This window comes from Rattus norvegicus, chromosome 13, assembly GCF_036323735.1.
Source record: "Rattus norvegicus strain BN/NHsdMcwi chromosome 13, GRCr8, whole genome shotgun sequence".
NCBI classification, from domain to species: domain Eukaryota; kingdom Metazoa; phylum Chordata; class Mammalia; order Rodentia; family Muridae; genus Rattus; species Rattus norvegicus.
In genome coordinates, this window is record NC_086031.1 from 41,765,538 (window position 1) to 41,778,097 (window position 12,560).

Here is a 12,560-nt window from a genome sequence, read left to right on the forward strand (position 1 = left end):
TCTAGAAAATTGTCCATTTTACCCAGATTTTCCAGTTTTGTTGAATATAGGCTTTTGTAGTAGGATCTGATGATTTTTTTGAATTTCCTCAGATTCTGTTGTTATGTCTCCCTTTTCATTTCTGATTTTGTTAATTTAGATACTCTCTGTGACCTCTGGTTAGTCTGGCTAAGAGTTTATCTAGCTTGTTGATTTTCTCAAAAAAAAAAAATCAGCTCCTGATTTTTTAAAATTTTTTTGTATAGTTCTTTTTGTTTCTACCTGGTTGATTTCAGCTCTGAGTTTGATTATTTCCTGCCATCTACTCCTCTTGAGTGTGTTTGCTTCTTTTTGTTCTAGAGCTTTTAGGTGTGCTGTCAAGCTGCTGATATATGCTCTCTCCTGTTTCTTTCTTCAGGCACTCAGAGCTATGAGTTTTCCTCTTAGCACAGCTTTCATTGTGTCCCATAAGTTTGGGTATGTTGTGCCTTCATTTTCATTAAATTCTAAAAAGTCTTTAATTTCTTTATTTCTTCCTTGACCAGGTTATCATTGAGTAGAGCATTGCTTACCTTCCATGTATATGTGGGCTTTTTGTTGTTTTTGTTGTTATTGCAGACCAGCCTCAGTCCATGGTGATCTGATAGGATCCATGGGATTGTTTCAATCTTCTTGTATCTGTTAGGCCTGACTTGTGACTGATTATATTGTCAATTTTGGAGAAGGTACCATGAGGTGCTGAGAAGAAGGTATATCCTTTTGTTTTAGGATAAAATGTTGTATAGATATTTGTTAAATCCATTTGGTTAATAACTTCTGTTAGTCTGTCTATGTCTCTGTTTAATTTCTGTTTCCATGCTCTGTCCATTGATGAGAGTGGGGTGTTGAAATCTCCTACTATTATTGTGTGAGGTGCAATGTGTGTTTTGAGCTTTAGTAAGGTTTCTTTTATGAATGTAGGTGCCATTGCATTTGGAGCATAGATATTCAGGATTGACAGTTCATCTTGGTGGATTTTTCCTTTGATGAATATGAAGTGTCCTTCCTTATCTTTTTTGATGACTTTTGGTTGAAAGTCGATTTTATTCGATGTTAGAATGGCTGCTCTAGCTTGTTTCTTGGAACCATTGCTTAGAAAATTGTTTTCTATCCTTTTACTCTGAGGTAGTGTCTGTCTTTGTCTCTGAAGTGTGTTCCCTATATGCGGCAAAATGTTGGATCCTCTTTACATATTCAGTCTCTTAGTCTATGTCTTTTTATTAAGGAATTGAGTCCATTGTTTTAAGAGATATTAATGAATAGTGATTGTCACTTCCTGTTATTTTTGTTGTTAGAGGTGGAGTTACTTTTTTTCTTTTTCTAGGGTATAGTTTCCCTCTTTGTATTAGAGTTTCCCTCTATTATCCTTTGTAGGGCTGGATTTGTGGAAAGATATGGTATAAATTTGACTTTGTCATGGAATATCTTGGTTTCTCCATCTATGTTAATTGAGAGTTTTGTTGGATATAGTAACCTGGGCTGGCATTTGTGTTCCTTTAAGGTCTGTATGACATCAGTCCAGGATCTTCTGGCCTTCATAGTTTCTGGCGAAAAGTCTGGTGTGATTCTGTTAGGTCTGCCTTTATATGTTATTTGACCTTTTTCACTTACTTAATATTCTTTCTTTGTTTTGTGCATTTGGTGTTTTGACTATTATGTGACGGGAGGTGTTTCTTTTGTGGTTCAATCTATTTGGAGTTCTGTAGGCTTCTTGTATGTTTATGGGCATCTCTTTCTTTAGATTAGGGAAGTTTTCTTCTATAATTTTGTTGAAGGTATTTACTGGCCCTTTAATTTGGGAATCTTCATTCTCTTCTATACCTAATATCCTTAGGTTTGATCTTCTCACTGTGTCCTGGATTTTCTGAATGTTTCTGGAGCTTTTTGTATTTTACATTTTCTTTGATGGTTCTGTCAGTGTTTTCTATGGTATCTTCTGCCCCTGAGATTTTCTCTTCTATCTCTTGTATTCTGTTGGTGATGCTTTTGTCTGTGATTCCTGACCTCTTTCCTAGGTTTTCTATCTCCAGGCTTGTTTCCCTTTGTGATTTCTTTTTTGCTTCTATTTCCATTTTTAGATCCTGGATAGTTTTGTTCAATTCCTTCACCTGTTTGATTGTGTTTTCCTGTAATTCTTTAAGGGACTTTTGTGTTTCCTCTTTAAGGGCTTCTACTTGTTTACCTGTGTTTTCCTGTATTTCTTTAAGGGAGTTATTTATGTCCTTTTTAAAGTCCTCTATCATCATCATGAGATGTGATTTTAAATCCAAATCTTGCTTTTCCAGTGTGTTTTGATATCCAGTATTTGCTTTGGTGGGAGAACTGAGCTCTTATGATGCCAAGTAGTCTTGGTTTCTGTTGCTTAGGTTCCTGTGCTTGTCTCTCACCATGAGGCTGTCTCTGGTATTAGCTGGTCTTGCTGTCTCTGACAGCTGCTTGACCCTCCTTTAAACCTGTGTGTCAGCATTCCTGGAGACTGGCTTTCAGCTCTTGGCACAGGCAGATACTGGAAGGATCCTGTCCCTGACTGTTCCTGTGTCCAGAGGGCTCTAGGTGGGTTCTTCTTGGGCCAGGAATGTGAACAGAAGTGGAGGTCTCCCCTGAGCTTTCAGGGTTGTCCAAACTTTTGAGAGTCCAACTCTCTCCCTGACGGGATTTGGGTACAGAAAGCTGTAGGACCAGGTCAGCTCTAGGAGAAGGCAGAAACTGGAGCAGTAAGATTTTTATCTCCAGGCTGAGTAGGGAAAAAAATCCCTAAAACTGTATGAGAGGAGAAACATGTTCCAAAGCATTCAAGAAAAGGTTAATGTAAGTCGGGGACATGATTTCATCCGTAAATGCCTTCCTTGCCTTGCAAGCATAAGGAGCTCAGTTCAATTTCTCAGTACTCGTGTTAAAAGAGAGGAAGGCAGGAAGGAAGGAAGGAAGGAAGGAAGGAAGGAAGGAAGAAGGAAGGAAGGAAGGAAGGGAAGAAAGAAGGAAGGAAAGAAGGAAGGAAGGGAGGGAGGGAGGAAGGAAGGAAGGAAAGCAGGAAGGAAGGAAGGGAAGAAAGAAGGAAGGAAAGAAGGAAGGGAGGGAGGAAGGAAGGAAAGCAGGAAGGAAGGAAGGAAGGGAGGGAGGGAGGGAGGAAGGAAGTAGAGGAAGGAAGGAAGGAAGGGAGGGAGAGAAGGGAGGAAGGGAGGGAGGGAGGAAGGAAGGAAAGGAAAGCAGGAAGGAAGGAAGGAAGGGAAGAAAGAAGGAAGGAAAGAAGGAAGGAAGGGAGGGAGGAAGGAAGGAAGGGAGGGAGGGAGGGAGGGAGGAAGGAAGTAAAGGAAGGAAGGAAGGAAGGGAGGGAGAGAAGGGAGGAAGGGAGGGAGGGAGGAAGGAAGGAAAGGAAAGCAGGAAGGAAGGAAGGAAGGGAAGAAAGAAGGAAGGAAAGAAGGAAGGAAGGGAGGGAGGAAGGAAGGAAGGGAGGGAGGGAGGGAGGGAGGAAGGAAGTAAAGGAAGGAAGGAAGGAAGGAAGGAAGGAAGGAAAGAAGGGAGGGAGAGAAGGAAGGGAGGGATGGAGGGAGGAAGGAAGTAAAGGAAGGAAGGAAGGAAGGGAGGGAGAGAAGGAAGGGAGGGAGGGAGGGAGGAAGGAAGGAAGGAAAGCAGGAAGGAAGGAAGGAAAGAAGGAAGGGAAGAAAGAAGGAAGGAAAGAAGGAAGGAAGGGAGGGAGGAAGGAAGTAAAGGAAGGAAGGAAGGGAGGAAGGGAGGGAGAGAAGGAAGGAAGGGAGGGAGGGAGGAAGGAAGGAAAGGAAAGCAGGAAGGAAGGAAGGAAGGAAGGAAGGAAAGCAGAAAGGAAGGAAGGAAGGGAGGGAGGGAGGAAGGAAGTAAAGGAAGGGAGGAAGGGAGGGAGAGAAGGAAGGAAGGGAGGGAGGGAGGAAGGAAGGAAAGGAAAGCAGGAAGGAAGGAAGGGAAGAAAGAAGGAAGGAAGGGAGGAAGGGAGGAAGGAAGGAAAGGAAAGCAGGAAGGAAGGAAGGGAAGAAAGAAGGAAGGAAGGAAGGGAGGGAGGAAGGGAGGAAGAGAAGGAAGGAAGGGAGGGAGGGAGGAAGGAAGGAAAGGAAAGCAGGAAGGAAGGAAGGAAGGAAGGGAAGAAAGAAGGAAGGAAAGAAGGAAGGAAGGGAGGGAGGAAGGAAGGAAGGAAAGCAGGAAGGAAGGAAGGAAGGAAGGAAGGAAGGAAGGGAGGGAGGGAGGGAGGGAGGAAAGGCCCCAAATCATGATGCTTGCCTGTGATCCCAGCGCTGAGACTGTGGGGACTGGAGGTTCCCCGAGGCTCTCTGACTGGCCAACCTAGTCTACTTTGTGAGTTCCAGACCCGTGGGAGACTGTCTCAAAGGAAGGAAGGAAGGAAGGAAGGAAGGAAGGAAGGAAGGAAGGAAGGAAGAAAGGAAAGGGCACAAATCGTGATACATGCCTGTGATCCCAGCGCTGAGACTGTGGGGACTGGAGGTTCCCCGAGGCTCTCTGACTGGCCAACCTAGTCTACTTTGTAAGTTCCAGACCTGTGGGAGACTGTCTCAAAGGAAGGAAGGAAGGAAGGAAGGAAGGAAGGAAGGAAGGAAGGAAGGAAGGAAGGAAGGAAGAAAGGAAAGGTGGGCAGCAGAAGGGGATCCTGAGATCGACTCTACACACACCCACACACATCACATGCATATGCTTGCCAACCTGAATGTTCACACTCAGGAACACAGGATTTACCCAAGCGTGTGGCCTTGACTGATGCGGCTTTTCTGACTCAGGGAGAAGCAAAGATGATGAAAGACGGGAAGGTCTTCAGAGTGATCCAACAGAACTGCTGGGACCCAGAAGTCCGCATCAGAGAAATGAACCAGAAAGGTACTTACAAAACACTCTCTGTGCTTCTGTCTGGCTTAAGGCAACACCCATCCTTAAAGTGGTGACCACTTGATATGATTTATGGGATAGCAACTTCCGGTTCCCTTTTCCCTGCCAGGCGTGCTGTTACTGCTTCCTTAGAGGAAAGAGGGCCATTCCGAGCCAACGCTTTTAGAGCATAGATTTGGAAGCTTTAATTTAGTTTTTTTCCTTTTTTTTTGGATATTTTACAAATTTACATTTCAAATGTTATCCTCCTTCCTCCTTCCATACCCCCTACCCATACCCCCACGAGGATGCCCCCCACCCCAACACCCTGGCATTCCCCCACATTGGGAAAATGAACCTTCACAGCATCAAGGGTTTTTCCTCCCACTGATGCTGGACAATGCCACCCTCCACTTAAAGCAAAACAGTATATCAACAAAATGATAATGGTGGTGCATTTTATTACTTAAAATATTTTTAGTTCAGGTCTGGAAATGGCTGGGTGGGCAGATCCATAGACATCTATAAAACCAGCTGTAGTGGTGGAGGTGTCCATAGTCTCACACTCCTGTAGTGAGATGGAAGGCAGAGGCAGGAGAATCCCCAGAAGCTCACAGGCAGCCAGCCTGGAACACTACAGTCCCTATGCACCACAGGTGAGCCAGCAACTGAGACAAAAAACAACTTCAAAATCTCATGGGCAGCCAGCAGCCAGGGACACAGGGAAGATGAGGACGAGTGCCTAAGGTGGTCCTTTGATCTTCACATGCATGCTGAGGCACAAATGATTCATACATGCATGCACATGCACACATGCACACAGGCATACACATATACACATGTGCACGGTCACACACACAGGCACACACACACATGCACACACACACACTTGCACAGGCACACATGCATACACGCACGCATACACATGCACACACATACATGTGCACACACTTATGCACAGGCACATACACATGCACACATGCATGCAGACACAGGCACACATGCATACACATGCTCACACTCACACACAGGCACACATATATGCACACGCATGCATACACATGCATGCACACACACAAGCATGTACACATGCACACTTGCACAGGCACATACACATGCACACATACATGCAGACAAAGGTGCACACACAGGCACACATGCATGCAGATACAGGCACACATACATGCAGACACATGCACACACACAGGCACACACACAGGCACACACACACATGTGCATGCTCACACTCTTATCTCCTGTCACCTCCCTTCCTCCCATCAAGCCCCTTTTCTTTTGTTTGTGATCCTCTGATTTTTAACCAGTCTGCTGTGCGAACATAGTTTTAGAATGATACACAGGAGTCTGGTGGGCTTGCTATTAGCTACTGAACTGAAGACAGTAACTGCCCACCCCATCCATCAGTGTATCCCAGTAGTTCAGTAAGGGTACAGCTCAGTGAGACCTACTGTAATGACTCAGTCTGGAACTGACTCTTGATGGCACCAGCCTTGTGCAGGCAACAGTGCTTAACTAAGACTTTTGAGGCAGGGTCTCATGCATAGCCCAGACTGGCCTTAAACCCACTATGCATCACCAAGGAAGGCCTTGAAGTCTTATTTCTCCTGTGTCCACTTCTGGAAGTGCTACAGCAGCAGGGATGAACTACCATGCCCAAGCACAATTGTATTTTATTTCGAAGTCCAGGAGGAAAAAAATGAGTCACTAAAATCTGGAAGTTTAGAATCCAGTGGCATGAACCCAAGTAACATTCAAATTCAGCTTTATAAAGTCTGGAGCCAACTCTGTGGGCCACTCTGCAGAATACCTATGTAGTCCTGGATCTCGGTACACTGGGGCTTGGAGACAAATCTCTGGCAAAGAACAATTTGCTGTAAATGTGAAGAGAGAGCAAGGGCCCACCCTCTCAAGAGGAGAACAGTGACTTGGCTGACTGGAGTCAGAAATTGTCATTTATGACTGCAACAGAAGTACACGTGCCTCCTTTGGGTTTTGTTTTATTTGTTTTTGTTTTTGTATGTTTATCCCAAGTACTGTCTTTGAGGCAATAGTCATGACCCACTTTCAAAGAGTACGGTTATTACCCCTCCACGCAGTTCTAAGCACCTGACACAAATGAACTCGTTTAGTTCCTACAACGATCCCCAGAGGTAGGCTTTCTTCAGATCGTTGTTTTTAAGATTCCTGGATCCTAGACTCTGGAATCAAACCCTAGGGACTGAGGGCCATGAGACTTTAGCCAGGCTACTTTAGGAGCCCAAATAAAGGACTTGAGAGATATACCTGTCATGTATGACCTACAGTGGAAACCTCAGGGAGTGGGGGGCGGGAGAGAAAGATGGAAACCAGAAAAGATGGAGAAAAAAGTGACAAAAGAGCAGAAGGGCTGTCTGGGTGGAGAAATGGGGAGAGTGATAACAGGCAACTATGATCAAGAAACAGTTTTGATGATATGCATATAATATGTGCATAATTAACACATGCTGCTTTTTTCCATGGTGGAGAAATGTCTTGGCCTAAACAGCATTTGGTCACAAGGAGGGTAGAAGAAAATCTGGGCAAATAGACTCGAATCATTCTTTTTGAATGATCCAATTTTGTCCAACTTTCTCCTCTATGTAGAGCCGAGGGTGAGGGAGAGCGCCTGAGGGAGAGAGAGTAGGTTGGGCTGGAAGCTGCTGGTCTCATCCTGGTAAAGGCTCTTCTCCTGACAGGTGTGTCTTTCCTTGTATTCTAGGAGTGACAGTGCAAGCTCTTTCCACAGTTCCCGTCATGTTTAGTTACTGGGTGAGTGTGAAACCTAGGACCATCTTCTTGGTGGTGAAGGCTCATGTCCAGCTCCCCAGAAGGTGACAGATGACTTACACCTTGAAATTGGTCCATCTATCCTCTCCCTTAACGGTCCTCTTTCTTTCTTTCTTTCTTTCTTTCTTTCTTTCTTTCTTTCTTTCTTTCTTCCTTCCTTCCTTCCTTCCTTCCTTCCCTCCCTCCCTCCCTTCCTTCCTTCCTTCCTTCTTTCCTTCTTTCCTTCCTTCCTTCCTTTCTTTCTTTGGTTGTTTGTTTCTGAGAGAAGCTCTCCTGTAGACCAGGATGGCTTCAAACTTGCTTGGTAGCTAAGGATAACCTTGAACTTCCGATCCCCTGCCCCTATCTCCCTAATGCTAGGATCACAGACAGGTTGCACCATGCCCAGTTTATGCAGTGCTATGACTGGAACCCAGGGCTTCTTACATGCTAGGCAGGCACTCTGCCCACCAGGGTGACTGGAGCCACATTCCAGCTCCAGCGGTTCCTTCATATGTTGGTGGCATATGATCCCTGAGACTGCCTTCTTAGCCATGTCCTTGCTTCAGGATAGCCTGTGTGGGGCCATCAGACCCATATCTAGATTCACCCCACAGTTCAGTTGTAGACTGAGACCCTACCAGAGCTTACCTGTCTGGACTCACCCCTGCATTAATGCCTTGCCAAACTGCTGACAAGCCAGTGCACTGTTACACTGTGGTAGAAATTTCTACCCCACCTGTGACCCTTTAGTTCCCAGATAAATGATACACACAGCCTTTATGTTTACAATACACCTTAAACAGCACAGGAGCTGGGCAGATAATTACCCTCTATATTATTAGAATCTACTTTCCTATCAATAACCCTGAATTATTACGTACTACCTATTACGTTTCATCTGGGCTGCTCTTAAGTCCAATTGGCCAGCCCACAGGACCACGTTTTTTTGTGGCTCACGTAACCCATGGTGGTTTCTCCTTCTTCCTCCTGCACCTTCTCCTTGTGGAAGCCCCAGAAATCTAAACCTCCTATATTCTGTTCTGCCCAGCTATTGGCTGTTGGCATCTTTGTTTACCAATCAGAAATAACTCGGGGGCAGGGTCATAGGTCACAGGTCGATAAGCAGACTCCGGTGTAGCGGGCTTGCTCTTAGCATTACAATAGACAGCAAGAACAAACCTCAACCTTGTGCGTCCTGGGGAATGGACAAAGGGGAGGTCCTAGATCCCTTTCCACAAGTCAGCGGTTCTCAAACACTGACTTTCAGAACTGATTCTGAGACATGGGGCAGGGAGGTAACTTTTGGTACAGAGCTAGGAATGAGCTAACCTGGTAGTTGTGGTTGACATGTGATTTCACAAGTCCAGCAGGAGTCACTCGGTTCTCTACGCTTCTGATTAGATCACTATGTAAAGTAAAATGTCTTGACACCTCAGGGTGGGGTCTGGGGAGATAAAGTGAAAGCACAAAGATCTGAGTTCAATCCCCAGAACACACATAAAGAAGTATGTACGGGAGCTTGAGGAGCGGTTCAGTGGGGAAGATAGATCAGTGGCTGCCGAGGCATGAGGACCCGAGTTCTGATCCCAGAACCCACTTTAAACGGCTAGGCGTGGTCACATTTGAGCCTGTACCCCTAGTACTGTAGGGGCTGGAAACAGGGGACTCACTACAGCCTAGTGAAGGGGAGGGGACTGGGAGAAGAAAGAAAACAAAGCCCAACTACCACAGTGTCAATAGGAGGGCGTGGGAGGACAGATGAAGACAGGACCCACGCGGGAGTAGGGCTGGTATCCTTCAAGGAGCCAAGACGAGAGACCTTAAAGGTAGCTTCAGACATTAGGAAGCTCTTCAAGGTCTGTCTGCTGCTGATAGTGGCCTACCCTCGTTCCCCGTCTAAACTGGAGCAGCCAAGTAGTTAGTACATGAGGCCCAGAGATACTTCTGGGCTCTGTTCTAATTAACCCGCAGCATCCCGGCAGCTCTCTTTGTGCTCACAGACCCTTGGTCTCCTGTGGCCAGTAGCTCTGTCAGTCCATGCCTCAGCTTCCTGAGGCATACAATCATTACGAAGGGTGAATATTTCCAGTCAAGAGGCAATATTTAGAATGAATGTCTAACCAAGTAGGTTTTGACTGGCATGCAACCTTTCCTCTTTTCACCAGGCCAAACCTAAGGACACTTTGGAACTGTGCCAGTTTTTAAACAATGACCTCGCTGCCACGGTGGCCAGATACCCTCGAAGGTTTGTGGGTTTGGGGACATTGCCTATGCAAGCCCCGGGGCTGGCTGTCGAGGAGATGGAGCGTTGTGTAAAGGAGCTAGGATTTCCAGGAATCCAGATTGGATCCCACATCAACATGTGGGACCTGAATGACCCGGAACTCTTCCCCATCTACACGGTGAGTACTGACACTTTCGCTGGGCCAGCGCACAGACGCGCAGCCATGGGTGGTGGGGGACCACGAAGGAAGCATTCCCCCCCAGGAAAAGAGGGCAGGAGACAATAGGTCAGTGACTTCAGATGTAGGTAGGAGATGTAGAAACCTACCAAAACTCCTCCCAAAAGAGTGAGCCATTCTACAGAGGGGGAGATGGGACACTTCCAAGGCCCGCTCCGAGGTAACTTTGGTGAAATCTCTCTCTTACTGGATCACATTTTACACAGAAGCCTAAATGCCATCCTCACTGCTAGCGATTTTCATAAACACACACACACACACACACACACACACACACACACACACACACACACACGGAGAGAGACAGAGAGAGACAGGGAGAGACAGGGAGAGACAGAGACAGAGAGGACTTTTCTTTTTGCTATGGAAATTTTTTTTTCAAAACTATGAAGTAACTTTGGAGAGACTATAGAAATACAAAAAGTATAAAAAGGAAAATAAATGCACTAGTCATTCCAGCCAAAGACAGGAACCACTCTTAATGTGTCATTCATTAAGAAATAAATAAAACAAAGCCTATGCATATCTATATTTTAGCACACCTGGAATTCTGTGACACACGTGATCTCATATCCTGAGAATTTACAAACTAAATGAACATTACGCATATACATGTGTGGCATGCAAAGTTCTGTTCATGATTGCAAATGTGTGGTCATACACGTGTACACGTGTGTGGTGTAGAACATCAGACGTCTTCCTCCATAGCTCTCCCCCTTATTGACTGAAGCAGAGTCTCTGGCTGAACTTTTGAGTTTGCCTGTTTCAGCCAGTGCAGCCAGCTCACCCCTAGCATCCCGTTTCCACTGAGATCACAGGCAGGCTACCACGCCTACCTGGCTTGCATGTGGGTTCTGAGAATATAAACTCTAGTCCTCACACGTGTGTGACAAGCATTTATACACTGGACCAGCTCCCCAGCCCAATGAAGATGATCAGAATGGGTGATTATTGGAAACTTCAGAATAGTCAGTGTACTGACATGCTTTTATTCTTGAATCCTCATTTAAGAACCTTAGGAAGAAGCTAGGCATGGCGACACCCACCTTTAATACCAGCCCTCAGGCAGAGGACAGGTGGGACTCTAAGTCTGGGGGCAGCCCTGGTCTACAGCCAGGGCTGCACAGAGACTGTGGCTTGAAAAAACCAAAATCCCAAAACAAACAAAAGACCTTAGAAGGCAGAGGTGTGTTTTGGCAGTATATAATAAAAATACACATGAAACTGAGCATAAAAACACAGCCTGTAATCTCATCATTCAGGAGTCTGAGGCAGGAGGATAATGAGTTGGAGACCAGCCTGGGCTACATAGTGAGTTTCAGACAAGCCTGAGATATGTAGCAAGATCCTGCCTCAAAACTCTCAAAATAGAGACAGATAAGAAGAGAAAGAGGAGGGAGGAGGAGAAAACAAATCCAGATTGGTTGATATATCAATAGATGGGTGGATGTTATACAGAGTGTAGAATTTGATAAGCTCAGGTGGGGAGTATAAGATTATTTATTATGGGGGTTGGGGATTTAGCTCAGTGGTAGAGTGCTTGCCTAGCGAGCGCAAGGCCCTGGGTTCGGTCCCCAGCTCCGAAAAAAAGAAAAAAGAAAAAAAAGATTATTTATTATGTTTATAATGTCTATATTTAAAACATTTCACATTAAAATGTGTTTTCAAAATGGCACTATCCAGTTCTGAAGTACCCAGGTTCACATCCCGCCATCTTCTCTACCACTCTCTCTCTCTCTCATCCTGTCACTGAGCCAACCTTCATAGGTGCCAGGATTTAAGATCCAGGATTTAAGATCCAGGAGTCTTCCCTCGGCTGCAGCTTTTACAAATCTCACAATTGTAATGGTTTGAGATGGTTTTCTAATATTTCCATCACAGGGCAAAAACCTTTCCTGCTGATTTAAGTAGATATTTGCAGACTCGCCAAGCATTCTGCTCTGTCACTTATTCATCTAATATTCATGCAGCTCTAACTACACGGAAAAAAATTTCATATATGTGTCTGTGGCAACTGCCCACTATGTGGAGTGTTGCCTATGCAGCTGCCTCTTAAAGATTTAATATTCTTCTCAGTACTGAACTCCCCGAACGCATCGGCTGCAGAGGCTCAGCTGATGGAGAGAATGTTTTCTGAAAATTCCAGCGAGCTTCAAACAAGGATTTATTTACTCATGCATCCAAGTTGCTTCAGCACAGTGTGTGAGCGTCTTCAGCTACGAGTCATTTTTATTATTCACCGGAAGTGGCTTTATACGTTCCTCGGGGCTTAGAAAGCAATCACAGCTGCTGGAGTGCACATTTTCATTTGAGTGACGAGCTCCACCTATCCATCACTCCAATTAGATTATTTGGGAGCACGCCAGTCTCTGAGAGATTTAGGAGTTCGTCCTGACTCCGGTTGACCTGCCGTGTCCCTGGGCCAACAAT

The 12,560-nt window shown here is 45.4% G+C and overlaps 1 protein-coding gene across 1 annotated transcript in view; it reads left to right on the plus strand.

Annotated features, from left to right (window-relative positions):
• The window catches only part of Acmsd (aminocarboxymuconate semialdehyde decarboxylase), a 45,534-nt gene that overhangs the window by 12,644 nt on the left and 20,330 nt on the right, over positions 1-12,560 (plus strand). Inside the window, exons 3-5 of the mRNA NM_134372.2 lie at positions 4,779-4,875; positions 7,619-7,668; positions 9,834-10,070. Of these exons, the coding sequence (NP_599199.1) occupies positions 4,779-4,875; positions 7,619-7,668; positions 9,834-10,070 (384 nt within the window). The remainder of the gene's footprint in view (positions 1-4,778; positions 4,876-7,618; positions 7,669-9,833; positions 10,071-12,560) is intronic.